This window comes from Pecten maximus, chromosome 3 (genome assembly GCF_902652985.1).
Source record: "Pecten maximus chromosome 3, xPecMax1.1, whole genome shotgun sequence".
Taxonomy (NCBI): Eukaryota; Metazoa; Mollusca; class Bivalvia; order Pectinida; family Pectinidae; genus Pecten; species Pecten maximus.
This window is the reverse complement of record NC_047017.1, coordinates 15,425,003-15,446,204: the sequence shown is the minus strand read 5'-3', so window position 1 is coordinate 15,446,204 and position 21,202 is coordinate 15,425,003. Positions and strand designations below refer to the sequence as shown.

The window sequence follows — 21,202 nt, the reverse complement described above, 5'->3', positions numbered from 1 at the left end:
ATATCGGATATTTTCAGATGTTATATTCTGAACTTTGACGACCAGCATTGAAACTGACGCGAGAAGACAGTAAAACGCCACGCCCAAGACGTTCGTTATAAATGTTTATGAAGCAAAATACAAAAGCCACGGATACATGGAGTATCTCACCCGGCACGAATCCCTATTGTTAGTGCCAGTACTTATAAGCACGCGTGTGTGCTCCTGGTCAGTTTGTATTGGACATTGGTGGGATTCAAGCAGTGTGAACTATCGAGGAGCCGTGTTTTTTGTTTTGATAAAGGACAAGAAAACAGCAGTAAAACAATAAGTATACGTAAATAGCTTTAACATTATTTTTTTCTTTCTGGACAAGTATTGCTGAAGCACAAGACATGTGTCCATGAAGTTGGTTGGTGGTGTGCAGCAAGTGTTTGTAGATTTCTGTGTAAAAAAGACACAGACCACAACGCAATTCCATGTTTATAGAATCATTTATTTTTCCTTACTTCAACATATGACTCCTGTGCACATTGCACATGCCGCCTTGTATCATTCATACAATAAAAAAGTTCCACGAGATCTGTATTTGAATCGCATGCATGTTTTCAACTTTTCTCATGTACTCGTGTGATATTGGTGACTTACACGATTGTTTTTTTTTATTCATCCATTCTCCATGTGTTACAGCATGCCTTCGACTCGTACCGGGGGTGGAGCGCGGGAGTAACCTCTGCTTGCATCCAGCAAATAAGCAAGAAACTACAATAAACTACTTAGACTTTAAGCATATATATACATACATCATTTGCCAAAATTGCTGGGGGGGGGGGGGGGGGGCCAAATGTACACCTCTCAAAGGTTCGATTGTATGAAATGAACAGCAATGGGCAGATGGGTGTCCTGTCATTATTGTGTGATATGTAAATAATTCTTGCAAAAACAAAATAAATATATATTATATATAAAACAACAGTAATGGGCCGATTCACCAAAGACACAAACGTCTTCCTTTTGGGGTATAGACTTTCGCGACATTCAAGTCGCGTGACCCCAAATGTTCTTTGCTTTCAGTGACAAGAGATTAATTTCATGCATTTTAAGATCAGTGATGAATTTAAAATCAGTAACTTAATATAAGATATTATATTCTAAACTTTGACGACCAACATTGAAACTGACACGAAAAGATGACAAACAGTTACGCCTAAGGCGCTTGTTATAAATATATAAGAATTACAAATGCTTAAATCGGACAAAATACAAAAGCCACGGATACAAGGAGTATCTCACACGGCACGAATCCCTATTGTTACTATCAGTATGTTTAAGCAAGTGTGTGTGCTCCTGGGCAGTTTGTATTGGAAATTGGCGGGATTCAAGCCGTGAGAACTCGCATGGAATCGTGTTTTTGGTTTTGATAAACCGATTTCAAATTTGAATTCAACCTTAACATATGATTAGATAAAGATATGATCGAAGTTTGTTTCCGTTTTTTTTTTTTTTTTTTTTTTACGGTAGCGGATAACTTTTGGAAACACAGCATTGTCTAGTTTTGAGCATCATATTTACTCACAAACTATTTTGATTAAATAAAATAAATTGCAACCTTGAGGCCAGTGTTTGCTTACCTGAGTTTGTTGTTTAATTTGTACAATATTATTTTGCCTTTTAAACAGTTCGCTTGACCATTTCTTTGTTGTTTTGCTTTTCAAATTTCGGACATTCCTAGACTTTCCAACATGGCTACCTTTTTTGAACGATGCAGTCGTCTTCTTGGTGTTAAATAATGTATGTGCGCATGCGTAATGGCAATGAAACCAAAATCTTCGAGGTGATTGGCTGCATCAGAGTGAGAAACGCCTCACAACACTCCGGTGATTGACGGGAGTAATGGACATTTCAGAATGTAGTCTCGGTCGGCTGTTGGTTTCAAATCTAATTTACGTGAATTTGACAAAAAAAAAATATGTGAGTGTGAGCTGCAAGGAAAATAATTATCCATATTGATTTTATTTCTAAAAGCACGGAAAAAGGTAAAGAGTGAGCTTATGTTTTAAAATAAAGAGGCAGTTCTACCAATTTACAGACAGTGATTCATGGCAAAATCGTTTTAAGTCAATACCGGCCCTTTTATTAGTAATGGTCACGCAATCCATTGTAATAAGATAGATCCGTTTTTCACGGTGAAGTGAAGTGGATTGAGAAGTCTAACAATTTATACATCCATGAAAAGTCGCTGGAAAAGGACATTGAAAATGCGTGTGATCGTAAAAAGTGGTAGCTAGGACACTCGCCACCTAGGCGGTCGAGGATCGATTTTCCGATCGGACTCTTGGCGCGTGCTTTCATCTGTGATTAATATAAGTTGATGTAACTCGTAAATATAATATAAAGATTTCTACCTGAGGTCGCCATGATAAACCAGTTTTACAGGCGTGGGCGACATCACTTGGAACCAATTTAAGTCAATGTCATACATTTGAATGGAATATTGAATTTATGAATAATGAGAAAAAAATAGGATAGCAAGAAAATGGTGTCTTACTTAGAGATAATACTTTATAATGAGTACTGCTGATCATGAGGATGACGGTTGATATAGGTTCGTGTGTCTTAAAAAGGGAGAAAATCAAGCAAAACCAAACAAAAAATTATTTAGACTATTAATTTTTGTAAAATTATAACAAACACAACACTTTGTCAGCGGTGTTCTGATATTTTTTTCAATTAATTTACCGATATTTAAGAGCAGAATCGTTTCAATATAAATTTTTATTCATGTAATCAAAATTGTGCTACTTTTATTAGTTGATACGAGATTAGGCACACATTACATCAACTTATCAACGCCTTCTCCCAACATATATATACAGTGTATTACAAGGCATAGTTACATTAACATGGATGATGACAAAAATGATATAATATACGGTTTACCAAATAAACTAATCAAATTACAAAATTCAAAACCTATTACTGGATTTGATAAAACATTGCACATATCTAAAGATATTTCTATTAAGGTCAACGGAAAGTTGTGAGTTTCCATTTAACGTGACTTCTAAACTAATTGTAACATTCAGATTATTTAGGTTTTGCAACAACATATGCCTTTCGTTAGTAAAACGGTCCATTCCATAAAAACGTGAAAGGCATACTGATTAAAAAATAATATTCTTTTTCTTATACATTGGCTAAAAACAATTATCAACTTGGTAGTAATTTTTATTCTGTCATATGCCTTTATAGGAAATTAAGCACACACAAAAAGGAAATTGAAAATTCCAAAATCTTCCGCAACACTGCGTTAAACATGTGTTCATTGTCTCTACAAGGATCCGTTTGGCGCTTTAAAAGTACAGTGTAGTTATTCCAAGTCCTTAAACTTTTGGAGAAAGATAATGTACGCGGGTTGGTCTGTTATTTATGGGACAATAGCGCGACAAAAAGGGTTTATGTTTTGCTATTTTCGGTGTAATATCTAATGTTACTTTGCAACAAAATATCATTACATAATACATGTAATAGATATTATATAAATATATATATATATATAATATAATTACATTACAATGATAAGTGGGCAAATATATTTTTAATTGTTATTGCAGCACGTATATAATGATGTTTTGTTGTAAAGTGACATCAGAGATGTATATTATATTGTGTATTAATGTGCGTCTCTGTTAAAACCGCAACTATTTCTGTGTAACAAAATGCAATGTCACCATCGCAATAGTAATTTCTCTTTGTAAACACGTGATTTACATAGTTTTGTTTTAGGATTTGGAAATAAAGATAAGAATATATTCTCATCTGAAAGAGAAGTGGGTACTATTAAAATTTTAAAAAAAATACAGTACATGAAATAGGCTTTTCTAAAAAATGTTGACTGAATCCAGATTCTCGTTAATTAAATTCAGTTAGGAAATAATTTACACATTTCAGATCTTAAACAGAAAAAAATGGAAATTATATTTTTTTGCTATATTTTAAAAAGACGACATTCCATTCCATGATGAAATATATTATGTCATAATCGGCCTTATCGTCAAACCGTCTCGGTTTTCGGTGAACTGTTGCGTTTCGTTTATTTATAACTGAGTGATTTGTAATATCATACAACCCCCATGTGCGTCCCTTGCCGCCATCTTGTTTACTATCCGCTGGTGGGAAAAGAAGCAGTCCAGTTGAAAGCGAACATTCTGCTCTCATCACTTTATTGATGTGCTATATTATATTCTACCGATAATTTGGCAACAAAGGTGAACCGCAAACATGAGTGATGTTGATCCAAACAAATTAAAAGTTGCAGAATTACGAGAAGAATTGAAGAACCGAGGACTGGACACTAAAGGGACAAAAGCTGTTCTGGTGAAGAAACTTAAAAAAGCTTTAAATGACGAAGCAGGAGGTGCAGGTAAGCTGTCGCTTTGCTTGCTTCCAAAATTAAGTTTGTTTATTTGTTTGAATCGGTTCTTTTCGTTAAAGATTACCCTGTGTCAATTTCACACGTGTGTACACCAAGTTGAATTGCCGGTGTGTGTAAATAGTGAAGACGACCTTGACCTTTTCTGACAATACGTAAAGCATATAAATAAAACGTCCCATATTATTTCTGCGCAATATTTCTGAATTCAAATTTACCTACATCTTAGTATACTGGGTCCAGTACAGTCTGTCGATCTACCGAATAAGTTACATAGCATAAAAAGCCTATAGGCCTATATGATTTATAATAGTTAAATATATAACAATATAGCATCCTTAATAGATTTTACATTTGTATTAGGTTTATTGTAGATAGAGGAAAGTCTTGTGGTTTCTATAGAGAAACTGGATATTAAAATTCATGCAGTTTTGTGTTATTTGATTTTGTAACTGCGTTTTTTTCCCTTTTTTACATCAGCATGTTTTAGTGTATAATGATAAACAATTTCCATTTTTGTGTGTGTGTAAAACAAGTTTTGGTTCTTGACCATTTTTGCTGTTTTACAGCTTCCAAATCGATGATTTTGGGGCCATGAAAACCATGGAATTGGAATTTGTCAAAACAAGAGAAAACTTAAAGCCATAACTATTTATACCGGGTAGTAGAATGCAAATATCATTTAAAAAGAGAAAGTCCAAAATTTTGAAGTTATATATTTAAGCATTGATGTCATTTTTTGTTTCATCGGGGTATGAAACAAATTTTTGTTTGCAAACTGTATGAATCCGCGTATTAGCAGATTCTTACAGAAGTTTGCAAACAAAATTTGTTTCATACCCCGATGAAACTAAAAAATAATTGTCATCAACGCTTATAATTAATTTTTGAAAATGATTTTCTAATTTAAAACATGTTTTATGTACAATTTTACTGGTTTTAAATGGGATTCTTTTTCTCAAATCAATACGCAACGTCAATTGTCGAATTGTGACGTCACATTTTTTGCGCCATTCTCAGAATTTCTCTCATAGAAGAATGAAAAGAATTTTTCGGAAAATCACATTTGAGTATTTACCATAAAAACAAAGAAAAATTAATTATTATACAATAACATTGACTTTTATTTATGTGTTAATTTAATACAGATCATGACATCTTGATACAGACGTTTAACAGTCTTGACTTTCCAAGGAATTTCAAATGTGTTAGACATTTTGCCAAACTGATGAATGGGTCCATGAATCACTATTATATGACCAACATTTCAGTGCACTTCTTACCAAATGAATAAGAAAACATTTGACCAAAAAATGGACAATTTTTCAAACAACAATATGTGATCGAATTTTTCATGGTATAAGTGAATACTGAATAGTTTAAAATTGGCATAGGTTTTCTCTTAGTACTCCAGTTTCCTCCCACAGTAATTAATTATATAATATCCCTGTCACACCATGACTTATATATAAGTTGCTATAGCTTGTTTCGCAATTGTTTTAAAATAATAAAACACATTATAATGATAGTGTCATTCGGAGACATTTCATTCATATTTAAATTATACGGAAGAGAAGCATATTGTGGTTAAAATTACAACAAACTCTTAATGACTGTAGCAAAAAATGTCATCTAGATTTAAGACATTAAGTCAGTGTTTTATATGAGAAGTCAGAAAAAATTCACTGACATAGATAAATTGACTACCTCTTTGATGAAATTAGATTGCAAAAATATTCAAGCATCAGAGATCAGCACAAATCTAAATACACTAGCTGATATACATGTATATCATCAATGTACAGATTTATAAGTTTATACATTGTTATCTGATGTTTCTTATTGTAGCTGCAGATGAATCCTTAACAGAAGAAACTTCCCATGACGATTCCTCACAAGATGGTGGGGCAGCGCTGGATGACAGCTCTCAGGATATCACAGATGTATGTATCCATCTCTATAGAATATTTACATGAATCTGTGTCGTATACCATGTGGGCATACTTTGAGAAGAAAAAAAAACTAGAAAATATATCAATATTTTTCAATATTCTCCTGTCTAGAATTACCATTATATAAAAATCATGCAGACAATAATCGATGATCTGTTACATAGACAGTAAGTTTATTGTTACCCTTGTATATTTCTGTCAGACCTCAGCAACAGAGGCTCCGCCAGTGGCTGAACCAGAACCTGACCCAGTGCCTGACCCAGTTGAAGAGACAAAACCCGTTGTGGAACCTGAACCTGTAGCAGTTAAAGAAGAACCAGAAAAAATTGCCTCACCAGTTAAAAAAGCCTCACCAGTTAAGGTAACTACACCTGTTAAGGAGGAGCCCAAGCAAGAAGCTGAAGCTGAACCTGAACCTGAACCAATGGATCAGACCCCATCTGAAGAAGTCAATGAGGAGGAAGAGAAAAAGCTGTTAGGAGAAACAGATGAAGAGGTTCCTGCCGTTGAAGAGCTTACAACAGTTGACGAAGCAACATATGAGGATGATGAAGCAAAAGGTAAGGAGTATTATTTGAATCGAATGATACGATTGAGGGTTTATAAAACAGGGTATGTGTAGTTTGAATTGACTTCCTAATAGTAACTCTGGTCTCAGTATTTACCTTTGTACTGTGATGTGTTAATGATGTGTTAAAAAACAAAAGTTTTCAGCATTCCATTTAGAATCAACTAAAAACAATTTTTTTACTAAATTGTTTTTATGAAATAAGTCAATGTACAGCGTAAGAATAATGTAATAAGAAGATCAACTTGCAAAGATAATATAGACAGTTGCTACTTCAGATGTTGTTGAAAAATAATTTCACCTAATGCATTAATTAAAATTTTCATGAAGACGACGATAAAAAATCCAGTGAAAACAAAAGAAAACGATCCCACTCACATGACAAACATCGTAGTCGGTCAAGGTCACCACGAGATCGAAGAAGGTCACGATCACCAAGAGATAGAAAGTAAGTTTAAATGCATAAATGCTTTACAGAGAGAAAAAAAGTATGTTTTATCACTTAGAATATAATCACCGTCTTCCTGATTTCCTGTTCTTGTGTACAGCAGATTCAGAAATGTTCAGTATTTTAATATACAACCATGCTAATATCACATTCTTTCATGTGCTTATTCTTGATAAGTTAGATCTTTAAATAAAAATGTGTTTACAAGTTGATATGCGAATGAAAAAATGATTTCTTATCAGTTTAGGTAAGTTAATAGTTTTTAGTAGAGAAGCAATTTGATGTTGAAATTGTCCTTTCTTAAAAATTTGCGTTAACACAAAGTTATATAAGGGTCAATTATATTATGATTACCGGAAACACAAGTAACATTCTGTCTTCCTTGAAATTCAAGGTCTGCAGTTAAAGAAGATACATCAATCAAAGTGATAAAGATGTTTTTTTCTTCTTCTTCTTTTTTTTTACAAAGAAAAAGGGAAAACACTGAAGAAATTATTATTCGTGCTCTAATTTATGTATTATTTGCAGGCCTCGAAGTCCCAAGAAAGTTGTTATGGAAGATGAGGCTTGGGAGTCTTCTACACAAGTGCTTCTTGATAGATGTAAGTTATGTTCGTTTATGAAAATGAAACAAGACAAAACATTTTTTCCTTGTGAATATATATATGTTAGAGTGATTGTTGGCAAACTACCTCTGGTGTGACCAATCTGATGAGAAATTGTAGAATAATTGATATTAATAATAGCATATTGACACTGGTACAGTGAGCATTACATTGAAGTCAGTCACACCTGGAAAATAAACATGTGAAAATTATTTGTATCTATGTTGTGGATATTTGTATCTTGCAATATTTGGTAGTCAGTCATGGAACCAATTTTGAATCCTTACAGACAACAGTGATCTGAACTTGAAGATTGGAGAGACCAACCTTAAGGCTGAACCCCTTACCCACGATGGGTTTGCCATGATGTGGGCTGGAGCCAGAGCAATGTATGGTGTATCCAAAGGAAAAGTTGCCTTTGAAGTAAAAGTAAGCAATGCCTACTGGTCAGAAGTGTACAGTTGATACCTGGCACCGTGATGCATTTTAGAGTATTGAAGTAGCCCAAAACAAACTTTTAGAACAGAAGAACAACTTAAAAAAAAGGAGCAACTATTAATTGATGACTGAGCAAACTTAAGGTTTGAACTGCCGTTTTACACAATACTAAAATTGTAATCACTGAAAATTTGATGGACATGCCATGTAAAAACCTCTCGGGCGAAGTGGCTTCAAGAAGAATGCTCAAATGAAATAAAAAAAAACTGTTGAAAATGGAGTGAACTTTTATCATAATTATAACTTAAGCAATAGTATCATTTGAATATAAAAGTTGAATCCTGCGACTTTATAGTCTGTTGTCATTCACTGAGGAGTCCCGAGACTGTTTCTTTTCTGTTATTCTTCTAAATCTTTGATATTTGTTAGGAAATATGTCTGTATATACTTAGTGATTGAGTATTTTATGTTGACAGCTATGTGAGAACATGTACCTCGATCATGTCGGCCAGGAGGAAACAAACCCACATGTAGCCAGGGTTGGCTGGTCCATGGACTCGACATCTTTACAACTTGGTCAGTACCTGTACATCTGATTATCACTATTAAAACCATTTGGAATAATATGTATGGTGTATCTGCAGTCAAGATTTGAAATTAAATTCTTGAGTTGAACCATCTGCTATTTAAAACTTTGAAAAGTTGCTTATGTCTTTTAAAATCTGGGATAAACTGGTATTATAGCAGGTTTTTCCTGAAACAAACCAGCATGTTAGTTAATTGTAATTTTTCATTGACAAGAAATTAAAGATTTCTGAATAATTTAGGTGAGGAGCCCTTCTCCTATGGCTATGGTGGTACTGGGAAAGCATCAGTTGACTGTAAATTTGAGGACTACGGAGAAAAGTACACCGCTGGAGATGTCATCACAAGCTACATTGTAAGTTTTCCTTAAATCAATTTCCTGATCGATTTCAGAGTTAGGACTCAACAGTCAAAGTCATTCGACATGATAAGATTTCAGCATGGGTGTTATAATTTGGTTATTTTGAGTGTCATTTGTTTCTTTGTTGAAGTAGAGTGTGGAAATAATCTGTTTTGGTCTTTAAAGGATTTTGAAGATGCAGAAACTGTCTTCTTCTCCTATGCCAAGAATGGTGAAGAACTAGGGGTCTGCTTCTCTATTGAAAAATCAACACTTGGAGACAATACTCTGTTTCCTCATGTCCTTACGAAAAACACATCCTTTGAGGTCAACTTTGGAGCACAGGTGAGATTAAGACAGCCATAGAAAAAAATGACTTTAAAACAATTGATATCCATCTGAAATGGAGATTATTTACATCAATTTATATGGAAACTTAACCAGCGATCTGATCAAAATATGAAAGTAAATGGTAACAATATACAGGTGCTAATTTGAAAGCTAGATGAGATGTTTTACAGTTACTCAATTCCCATGTTACAATTGTCTTGCAGGAAGAACCATGGTTCCCTCTGAAAGATGACTTTGTGTTTATAGAAAAGGTAGAGGATAAGGTTAGAGGAACACTACCACCAGCCAAGAAGGAAGATTGCCAGGTACCTCTTATATATAGGATTAAATCTATCAATTATTTATACAGTAATACATATACTTTTCTGTTAAAATTTGAAGAGGTTGAATATAATATGTTCTGGTACAGTCTGATACAATGCTTTTTAAAAAATACCTAGTGTAGTAACCAATACTGAGAAATGAAGATAAATGCCGCATGCTCTGGGCCACTTTATTTTAATATCAGTAATGTTGGAAAAAAAATGACTAGTGATAAAGAATTAACCAAATGATTTCTAGACAGTTTTGATGGTCAGAATTTCACTCTCATTTTGTATAATCATTCACCTGAAGAAAGGATCCTTAATGCCCTGTAGTTAAGAATTAACCAAAAATCCTTTTTTTACCAGATAATAATGATGGTCGGTCTGCCTGGATCTGGGAAGACCACATGGTGTGAAAAATACAGATCAGAGAATATGGACAAGAAGTATAATATACTGGGAACCAACAACATCATCGACAAGATGAAGGTAACTGCCCCCGACGAGGGAGTAGGGTCGCCTACATTTGTATGATAGGTTGTCATATAAGGGGCTGCAATAGCACAGTTAGTTGGTTAAAGCGCTGGCCATGTAACCTCTGGTGAAAATATGAGGTGTGTGGTTCAACCTTCCCGACCCGTGCCAGTTTGTGTCTTGATAAGCTGTGAAACAGGTTGATCTGGGCTGTCGCGTCCGAGTCCATAGGCAAGACACTTTACTCTTATTTGCTCTGGATGGTATGCGACAGGCCTCCTGTATATTGTTCAGTGAGGAAGTCAACAAATACTACAAGGAGACCCACATCCCTGTTCATGGGATGATAAACCCAGCAAACAAAACAATTGATTGTCATATGAGTGTGTCACTGTATAAAGTTATTCTCTTTTTTTTATGTCCCTGTCATGAAATTTGGGGGGGGGGGGGCATATAGTGTTACCCATGTCAGTTCTGTCCTGACCTCACCAAACTGAGGGTGTCCATTGGCAGTGGGGGCATATATGTCTTACAAACATTTTCTCAGTTTTCCTAGTTTCCTGAGGAGAATATTTGATAATTTCTTAATTGCATATGTAATAAAAAGTTTGTGCCCAAGATATTTTTATGAATCCATTTACAAATTTAAGACATATGAATTATAGTAAATTGCAATTTCTTTTACCTGATTATATCTTGGTGTTCTTTAATTATGACAGATTAAAAGGGTTTAAAATAAAACACACTTTACCACTTTAAATGATATCTTGTGTTCCTGTATTACCTAAACTGTCAGTATACAATTAACAAAATTACACAATAACTTCTACAACAGACTCGAACTTGTCAGTCATCGGTCAACTTTAAGAGGTGTCCTACTTGACCACATATATCTTCTTGACCATACTCATACTCATAGTGTAACATCAAGTTTTACATCTGGTTAAATTTTGATGGTGATCAGTGAAGGTTCATGGGTCAAGGTCACAATTTAATGACCACATTGAAAATATTCAAGCCAATAGTAATTGCAGGTCATCACATATACCTTTTGCCGATCTGGGTGTGGGGTAGGAAGGCTCCCTTCCCCCAGCTGCTTTTATATCAATTTCAAAGTTAGTTTTCAGGTGAGGATGTGATTTACAATGTGTCTTACTAACCTTTGCCTTCAATTCAGCTTTAATTTACAGTTGATCAGAAGAAATACGTGACAATTATAATTTTACAGAAACTGTCACCTTTTCTTTGGGGAACATTTACCTTTTGTCTCTTGCTACAGGTGATGGGACTACCAAGAAAGAGAAACTACGCCGGCCGCTGGGACGTCCTAATTGACCTTTCTACCAAGTGTCTCAACAGATTGCTGGAGGCAGGAGCAAGCAAAAAGAGGAACTACATTCTGGACCAGGTAATGCAATTGGCACTTGGCAATCATGTGCTGGGAAAGTGCAAAGTGCAGATGCAAAGTGACAACAGTGTCACAAATAAATAAACAACCCAACAGTGCCAACAAATCTGGCAGTAGAGAGACATAAACAAATATACGTCGTCACATGCAATGTACATGCATGTCAGGTAGGTATAATCAGCTGATGTCATCCATTCTTCAAACAATAAGGTAAGAACTGCCCCGCCCCTTACCAAACCCACAAGTTCACAACTCGCCTTGAAAGCCTATGGAAATAAAGGTAAGTGTATTTAGTTCTAGACTTATATAGCCGAGAATCGGTTGCGACTCGAATCGTCACACTTTGAAGCGTCTGTATGTATATAATATTCTACATCACTTCAGTTCAGCTACTGAACACAAGTCATTAAGGAAACAATGACGGGATAGAATGCACTTAGTATGGTGTGATACTACCAAGGATGAATTTGATGCCAGAGAAATATGATTTAATCAGTTTTTATCGTGAGAAAAAATAACAATGCCTGAATTAATGTTATCTGCAACTAAATGTTTTTCATCGAGGATGTCAATACTGAAGGAAATTTTGATGAAGAATTTTGTATAATATCATTATGGAGACTGAGGAAGAATTGGACAGTTTGGTTATAGCATTGCTGAAGAAATTATTTTAGGTTAGAGTAGGCTGGTTCTTTTCAGCTCAAGAGGACACTGGTAAGTATTGAACTGATGATGGAGCTGTCTGTCACTCATTTACATTTTCTTGGAGTATATTGCAGATCGCTTGGATGGATTATTTTTTTCACTTTAGCAACAGTTGAACTTTGCACTGTCAGCCTCTGTAGGCAAACAGACAGTCCGCCCAATCCGAGATTGATATTTATATTCTCTGTTGCCACGCTAGACAAATGTGTATGCATCAGCCAGACGACGTAAGATGCAGCCTTTTGAAGGTTTTCAACGCAAAGCTGTTCTGATAGTTCCATCTGATGAAGATTTCAAAATACGCATTGAGCAGCGAGAGAAGGACGAAGGAAAGGAAGTACCAACTAGAGCAGTACTTGAAATGAAAGGTAGGCTGTGCTGACCTCGAACGCTGGCACCAGCTAGCCATACTCTTAATGTATGTAGTCCCTTCACTATTATTTAGCATGCCTATGTCAAAGATTACTTTCTCTGTAAGGTGTAGGCTGTTCCTGCCCATAGTAGCCAGGGGTGCCAGTTCGAAAGGACCATCTCTGGCCGATATTTGGTGGCGTTTCATCATGCCTTATTTGTTTGTAGCCAACTTCTCCCTGCCAGAGGAGGGTGTGCTGTTTGACGAGGTGCAGAAAGTTGAGCTAGATGGTGACGAACTCAAGGAGCTTATCCAGAAATACAACAAAGAAGGAAAGGATGCCCTCCCACCACCAGAGAAAAGACACAGGGAAAGTCGTTTTGGAAGTAAGTTAGAGTCAATGTCTTGTAGTATACGTATATGTTTTAAAACTTTACCTTCGGAAATGAATTCTGACCCTATCTGTAAAGCAACCAATTTCCATTCTAGTTCTTCATGTGGAAACTATGTTCTAAAATCTGAAAGAAATGTAATACTTGATGTTTTTATCATCCCAAAGTTGTAATACCGTACTTTGGGATATATTGGCATTGCCAAAATTTAGCGTTTTTTGCTCAAAATAGGGTGGTTAAATATTGGTGCATCAAATTATGCTACGGAAGACTACATATTTAGAAGTCATGTCGCATGGACACATACAAAGGGATTAAAAGCCCTGTGGCTAAGTGACAGGATTCGATCACCTACCTGAGATATAGCCTTTCGTCTTCGTAAGTTGCAAGTTAATCGATCGATTGAGACTGGACTTGTCCTTGAACACAGCTAATACAACAATCAATATGAAAACAATGTGAATGAAATTTATGATACATTTACATGAAAACATACCTTTATTGACGCGTTTTTTATCAAAAAACAATATTCCAACACACATCAACACAGATTGCGGAAGCTAGTAATGGGTATGTAGTAAATGAACGGAAAGACGTTTGCTATAATCCGGATATTGTTCCCGGACAATTTTTTCCAGTAAATTTTGATGTGTTTTATTTGGCTCATTCACCCCAGGCGTGAAATAAATCAAAATATAACCACATCCAAAATATCCCGAAGTATGGTATTAAATCAATATATTACAAAGTTTAGTCCACCACCTGTTTCAGTTCTCATATGTTGATGTTTTTAACAGAGAAGGATTTTGAAAGTGTACTCTTTGTTCTTGTATTTAATAATCTATAAGGATTTTACAAGTGTTCTTGTTGCTACCTTTTAGACATTGAGCGACGTGACAGCAGAGGCAACGATCGGTATGGTGGCAAAGACAACCGCGATCGTGGTTACCGTAACGACAGACGTGGTGGCTACGGAGGTGGTGGTGGTTATGGAGGTGGCTACGGAGGCAATAGAGGTAGGTAGATACAACATTTGCAGGTGTGATGTCATAGATTATTAGGGCCCCACACCAGGTGGCCAAAACTCTGTACACATAATGATACGATGTGTTGATGTGAAATTAGGGTTTGAAAAGTTCCTAGGGTCAAAGTTTCTATCACTGAAAATGAAACCTGGGAACATCCTGTTAAAAATCCATCCTACAAACCTTCTACACAGTGATAAGCAGATATGGGGCTAGCACTTGTATTGTGAGTCTGGTTATGATAGTCATCATTCAAAGTTATAGGGTAAAACTTGGCCACTTTTGAAATAAAAAATTTGGGTACTAGATATCTAACAAACCCCTTAACTCTATTATCAGAATATAAATGTAGTTAAATGTAAGTTGTTATTTGTGTATTTAGAGCATATAGGCTGTAATTCATTATCAATGTAACACAATTGGGTTAAGCTCAGGTTGAGACACACATTGCAGGGCCCTTACTGACATTCAGGGCTAAAAATCTAGGCGCCAATTGGAAAAGTTAGTCACCCGGCCAAGATGTCTTGCATTTAAAAAGTCTTTTAATTCTTTAGTTCAGTATAACATCTGTCTGTAATTTTTTCAATTGTGAAAGTCATTTTAGCATTGACTACAACCTTTGAAAGATTAACCAAATCATAAATTTACAAGATTTTTAGTGATCATGCAGGCGCCTTATAGGTCAATAACTGGTCAGCACTGGTGAATTTAAGGTGCCATGGCCACTAAAACAGGTTTCACTTTGAGTCCTGACATGTAATTATGTATTGTTGTAGGTGGCTACCAAAGAGGTGGTGGTGGTGGTGGAGGTGGTTACAACAGGTATGATAACCGCCACAATGACAGACGAGATGACCGTAATGACCGTAGGATGTCTGGTGGTAGTGACAGGCGCTCTGGTGGCAGTGACTGGAAGGGTCGGGTAAGTACTCCTTGTCTTGTCTTGTATCTTATAGCTGTTTAAATATTTCATAAAAAATGGATCAACTATCTACTTATTATGTCATAGTCAAGAATAGATATGAAAATACTTCTCCAATGTGTACTGCTGATGTCGCCAGCAAAGTTACTTTTGCCATCTCTATGGCCTGTTGTAGTCAGTTTAGTGAAAATATCACAAATGCTTTAAAGCTATTGCAAATTCTTACGTCTTCACAAAAAAAACAAAAAACAAAAAACCTGAATTGTGAGTAATTAACCATCATTTGTATTATTTTCCTAGGATCGCAATGACAGGAACTCCAGTAAAAGCTACGGAAACAAATCACAAGGATGGGGTAACCAGGGCAGCTGGGGAAACCAAGGAAGCTGGGGCAACCAGGGAAACTGGGGAGCTCAACAACAACAAGGAGGCTACGGGGTAAGTTGTCTGTGGCTCTTCAGATTGTTACATGTACATTCCAGACTTACACTTTCTTCGTCTTTTAGATGATCACTGGAATCAATTTTGATAATGATACAACATAACAAGTTATGAGATCATATATTGTTTACTTTTCGAGTCTTGGAAAGGTTTTAAATAAATCTTTGTCTGGATGAAAAACCCAAAACACATTATTAACAAGTTTTAGAATGGCAGTTTCACATATTAAATATAAAGTTAAGAACCATAGCATTTTTGTTGACATCTAAAAATCTATTGTCAGAGTAACAAATATTTCATTTTATTGCATTTTTGCCAGTGAAATATAGAAATTTATTGACCTAATAAAACTTATATTTTCACTGCAGCGATGAGCAGTGAAAATATAAGATTTTGCAGTGAAAATACAAGTTTTCCGTTTTTGACCAATGAAAGCGTACCTTTCTATTCACCTCGTTGAAACTTGCCGGTTTTTCCAATCGCACCGCAGATAGATAAATTGGTTATTTTGCTGTATTTCTGAAATTTTCAGACTAGTTTTTGACAAAATACTCACTTGACGTTAGCTAGTCATGCACAGATTCTCCTATAACAACAGAAAACGCTTAAATTGCGTTGATCAGTCCTTTCAAAATGGTGTCGTCAAGTTGACGGCGAGTAACGTCACAAATAGATGACGTCATTACTGATTCCCGCAGTTTTTGACACTATTAATTTTTCGATGTTTTTTATTTTGTTTTCAAGTGTATGAAATGCAATAAAAAGAAAATTGAATGGTTTCCCGTTAATTATAACATACATTTCACTCGTATGACAGAATATTTCGATATTCTGTCATACTCGTGAAATATATGTTATATTAAACTGGAAACCATTCAATATCCTCTATATACTGATCAAAACGGAAAATCATTTATTTAAGTTATTAATTATTTCAGGAAGATTGATTCATTACAGATATTTAATTCCATTTGTAAGCTTCAAATTTATCTGGATTAATTTTAGATGATATTAGTATGACTGAAGTTGGAACTTAAGACATGCATGTGGAGGTATTTACTGTCTGTTTGTAATTACAGCAATGGAACTATGCTCAGGGAGGACAGAACTACAACTGGACGGGACAGAACAACTGGAACCAGGGATACTGGCAAGGGTATAACCAGTCAGGAGCAACCGGAAACACAGGAAACAACACGGCAGCATCTAACTACAGTCAGTGGGGATCATACAGTGGCTCAAACTACCAGCGCTAAACCCTGCATGTTCTCAACGGTGTATATATATATGTGTCAGAAATCATGTGCATTTTACATCTTAATTACATTCATCACTCATTGTGGCTCCGTCTATCAATTGTCGTCACCCTGGAGATAATACATAGTCAATTTATATATCGTTTCTGTGATTGGTTGTTTTTTTTTGTACTTTTTATCAGATTTTGTGTATTTAGTGTGGATGTATGCAAGACATCAGGAAGATTATTCTATATAGTGCACCAACCAAGTGAAGGGAATGGAAATGGAAAATTACTATGTTGAAGAGAAACTTCAGGATACATTAATCAACGCATCAAATTTTGTGGGTTTATAGCTGTTTTGATGTTAAGTACATTTTTTTTTTTTTGTTATAAAATGACCAAATAAACAGTCTCTGTGAATTTCTCCTATTATTTGTTTTCATTTTTATCCCCTCGGACCAGTTAATAGCAAAGAAGACCATTGGGAATCTATGTAGACCTTGTGAATGCAATTAATTTCAAATTGGTAGATGTTAATTTCATGTACTGCACAACTATTTTAACAGTTTTCCTTAAATGAATCATCCATATATCCTATCATAGAGGGACCATGTGTTTTGTAGTGGCACTGGTTTCTCGATTCCTAGAATTAATTACAAGGTATCACACAACTAATTATTTCACTACATGTTTTTACCAATGACTCCATCCCCTCAATCGCTCATTTGAAGTTCAAATGTTGTGAAATTTATATCAATTTAAAGTTTGAAAATTTCCCTACCAGAAAAATTATGTTATTGGATAGGTTTCATAGTATATAAGAGCACACCAGTATTTGGAAGACAGTAACCCTGATATTTACAGTGGACTGGGGAAACCCCACCTGGAGAATTCCACCTTTTTACACTAGGAATCCTACATCTTTAAATTTATACCAGGAGTGTATATTTTTGATTTTCAAAATCTCCATACCCTACTCTTTATTCTCGTATATAGAAAGTACCCATTGCATGTGTTAATTATTCAGGAAATGGCTACAAACCCAAGTACATACGTTTTCTTCAGGGACTAGGTTCAGGTGAAACGTGCGAGATCTTATGAATGTACTAATTATCTCCCTTTACTCATTCAAACCAATTAAACATGGCCAATAACCGGCGTTCACGTGTCAATGGTTTATCAAGTAAGAAATCTGTCGGTGACGAAAACAGACAAACACAGCTGTAGTTTGTATTAAACACATTTTCATGTGCTGATACCATTAAAAGAATTTGTAGCCTACTTACTTCAAATAGATCCCCAAACTGTCCCTCAGAGAGCAGTGATGTTCGACATGTTTTCCACATTGTACAGACTATTAAGTCATATTGTGTTTCTTCAATTGTCTCTTTGGTAAGAAACCGATTTAAATACAGCACAAATCTGATTAATAATGAACTGCATATTGCTACGTGTGCTAGTTATTAGAATATCAGAAATGTTAATTCACAAATAAACAGAAGTTAAAAAACTGCTTAGTCCTTCAATGTTAGGGGTTTACATTTGTAAACAATGTGGTGCTTTCGACAAATGCCTTGTAATGATCAGCAAAATAACGGCTAAGAACTACAAATCCAAAAATGTCAATGGACTCATTTGAAGATTATATGCAGTGATCACTTTTTCAAATAGATACTGATCTCCATCAGGTACCACAAGCAAATCAAAGTCTTGTCAATTGATTCCTATCACAATGGATGGAAGGTTACCTGAATGATCCAAATGATTGACACTTGTACTTTTTTTTGTTTCTTTTACATCACTGTACAAACAGTTGGACTGCTTGGACCAGAGTTAGTTTATGAAATTATGATGGACCTAGTGTTTTTAAACTGCTTTTGGATGATCTTTGACAAAGACTTCCAAGGCCTTTATCAATATCTACAGGTCCATCAAGATATACCTTGAAATTCCAGGACCAAGAATTACAGAAATGTTATAGAACCACAAATCCATTCTGCTCCCAAATTTTTTTATTTCCTTTTTCCAATAAGTACAAAGTTGATCATCAAAGTGACTCTAGAGAATACAAAAAATATTTACTTACCAAAAAAAATTTGCACATTACCAAATCAATTTCTGTTTAAATGTACTGATATATGTACATGCATATTATAAACTTTGTATTATACATAATGTGTCCTTCAAAATGTCAAAGTAATTTAGGTCGCATGATTATTTATCTAAATCATATATATATATCTTCTTTTTTTTTTATCATTTTAAGGTGAACAAAAAATTGTAACAAATGTGAAATACAATAACAAAAAATATTTAGATATGCATCTTTGTTTAAAAGATACAAGGTATACTGGAATGTTTAAATCTAAAAATTTAAACAAAAACTGATTTAGTTTCTAAATAATTCTGAAATTTGTCTTCATTATCATGTGTTTAGCTTCATAGATATTTTAGCAATCTGACAAAAATTGAAAACAATTGTATTAACATTTGAAAAGGACGTAAAAAAAAAGTCTAACAATTAATACTGTATTAGTTAATTTCAGATCTTGAAAATTGTTCAATTTTTAATATCAAACGGCTATGAAAGATAAAAACATCAAATACATGTATATAAAATGTTTCAGTTCAGTACATGTAGGTAGTGGTCTCATTTGTTGCATAATATTATTTACACTTGTACATCAGGCACAAACGGACAAAACAATAACATGAAGACTACATTGTATACAATATTGATGGAAACATCTGAACGTTTATACAGCAAAATCGTTACAACTTTCCTAACAACAGGATATTCATGCTGTAAAAACATTTAAAATACAAGTGTATGTCAAAAAATCAGTCACAAATTTTATTTCTTGTATTGAACAGAAATAGTGTGCTCAACTTGTCAAAAATCATTTCATCGGAGTACTCTGGGTTTATTAAGTAGAAATGCCACTGAGTGTTATTGGAGTAGAAGAAAAAGTGATACTTTCATATAACTGGTCAACATTACAAATCTAATGTATGACACCATATGTATTTTTTTCTTTGTAATAAATATAAGAATTACACGTAATAAATTATGTTCCACTTTGTCAATATACAAAGTTTTAAGCAAACTCCAGATGCACTAAAATTTCAGTATCTAAAAAAAAAATACAACCCAAAACTCTCCATATATTAATATGGAGACACCCTGAATACATCATAGACACAAGCAAAATTTGATGTATTGCAAAACAAATATCGCCGGAAAAGTAACACCACAGTCTCACTTCATGACTTTCGCAGTAGAGACAAATACCAGTATAAGGCAGATTATTATTGTAGATTATAAAGCGCCAACAAACAATACCAAATGTTGTTCAGAAAAATGAAAATGTTTAACAATAAATTGTATATAATACAGGGAACAAATATATGCTATCTCTCCAGAATAAGTATTTAAATAAAAAATATCAGTACAATATGGCAGATTGAAATTTTCAAGGAGTAAAAGCGTTAAATTATACATGTATTTTTATTTTGAAGATGCCAGCCTTCCAAGTATACAAATATAAAACTCGGCAAAACAATACAAAATATGCTTACTTTTTGAAAAATATAGTGTTGCACAATTAATATATGAATGTAAAATACAGGGAACGGACATATTTGTTGATTTCAATAAAACTCATTGAAAATTAATTTGAGATTTGAACATTTTTAATGTTATAATTTTCAACCATCATGAAGGTACACATTTGATGTAACTTCATGTGGATGTTTTCATGATTATTTGCTACTAACTAAAGAAGATAGAGTAGACACATTGCAGGTTGTTCTATCAGCTGTTACACCAATTATAGCAGATGTCATGATTTCACTAGCTAATATATTTCTTCAGCAAAATCTTCAGTAGGTTCTGCCCTTTAATTCCATGGTCTTCTGTAACTTTGGCCGGTTAAATAAGGAATACATTTGCTATACGTATAGTTTCAGCTCCATTGTGAGAAAGTTTGATGAGATACAGTCTTCAGTGGCAGTTTCAGGTGTTGATAGGTTTCACTGATCCTTGTTTCACTGATCCTTGTTTCACAGATCCTTGTTTCACATATCCTTGTTTCACTAGTCAACAACAGAAGACGTACACATGGTGTTGAGACCACACACACCACTTCCTCTGTACACCAAGTAATATCCCTATAACAACAAACAAAACTAAGTGAGGGATTACTTATACAAATGGGAAATTCCTGTATCATGGTCCAAA

General features: G+C 34.6%; 2 protein-coding genes across 4 annotated transcripts in view; one reads left to right on the top strand and one right to left on the bottom strand.

The window, feature by feature from the left end:
* The first annotated feature begins 4,119 nt into the window (after positions 1 to 4,119).
* LOC117323331 (heterogeneous nuclear ribonucleoprotein U-like protein 1) lies at positions 4,120 to 17,386 on the top strand. The gene is made up of 18 exons (XM_033878478.1): positions 4,120 to 4,402; positions 6,260 to 6,354; positions 6,566 to 6,923; positions 7,262 to 7,379; positions 7,908 to 7,981; positions 8,274 to 8,413; positions 8,899 to 8,998; positions 9,250 to 9,362; positions 9,534 to 9,692; positions 9,902 to 10,003; positions 10,370 to 10,492; positions 11,757 to 11,885; positions 12,790 to 12,958; positions 13,170 to 13,328; positions 14,216 to 14,350; positions 15,136 to 15,281; positions 15,582 to 15,719; positions 16,802 to 17,386. The coding sequence occupies exons 1-18, from the start codon at positions 4,261 to 4,263 to the stop codon at positions 16,976 to 16,978; spliced, it is 2,577 nt and encodes an 858-aa protein (XP_033734369.1). The 5' UTR covers positions 4,120 to 4,260; the 3' UTR covers positions 16,979 to 17,386.
* A 1,570-nt stretch (positions 17,387 to 18,956) lies between these two features.
* The window catches only part of LOC117323332 (putative cysteine proteinase CG12163), a 51,200-nt gene continuing 48,954 nt past the window's right edge, over positions 18,957 to 21,202 (bottom strand). For 2 of the 3 annotated variants that reach the window (XM_033878479.1, XM_033878481.1), the window contains exon 18: positions 18,957 to 21,132. In XM_033878479.1, the coding sequence (XP_033734370.1) occupies positions 21,058 to 21,132 (75 nt within the window). In that variant the 3' untranslated portion in view covers positions 18,957 to 21,057. The remainder of the gene's footprint in view (positions 21,133 to 21,202) is intronic. The other variant, XM_033878480.1, reaches the window with a different exon arrangement.

What these genes read in the sequence shown, in the direction of transcription:
- LOC117323331 (XM_033878478.1), top strand. Translation starts at nt 4,261, where the DNA reads ATGAGTGATGTTGATCCAAACAAATTAAAAGTTGCAGAATTACGAGAA. An exon ending in AGGTCAACTTTGGAGCACAG is followed by an intron (nt 9,693 to 9,901) that starts GTGAGATTAAGA and finishes ATTGTCTTGCAG; the next exon opens with GAAGAACCATGGTTCCCTCT. An exon ending in AGCAGTACTTGAAATGAAAG is followed by an intron (nt 12,959 to 13,169) that starts GTAGGCTGTGCT and finishes ATTTGTTTGTAG; the next exon opens with CCAACTTCTCCCTGCCAGAG.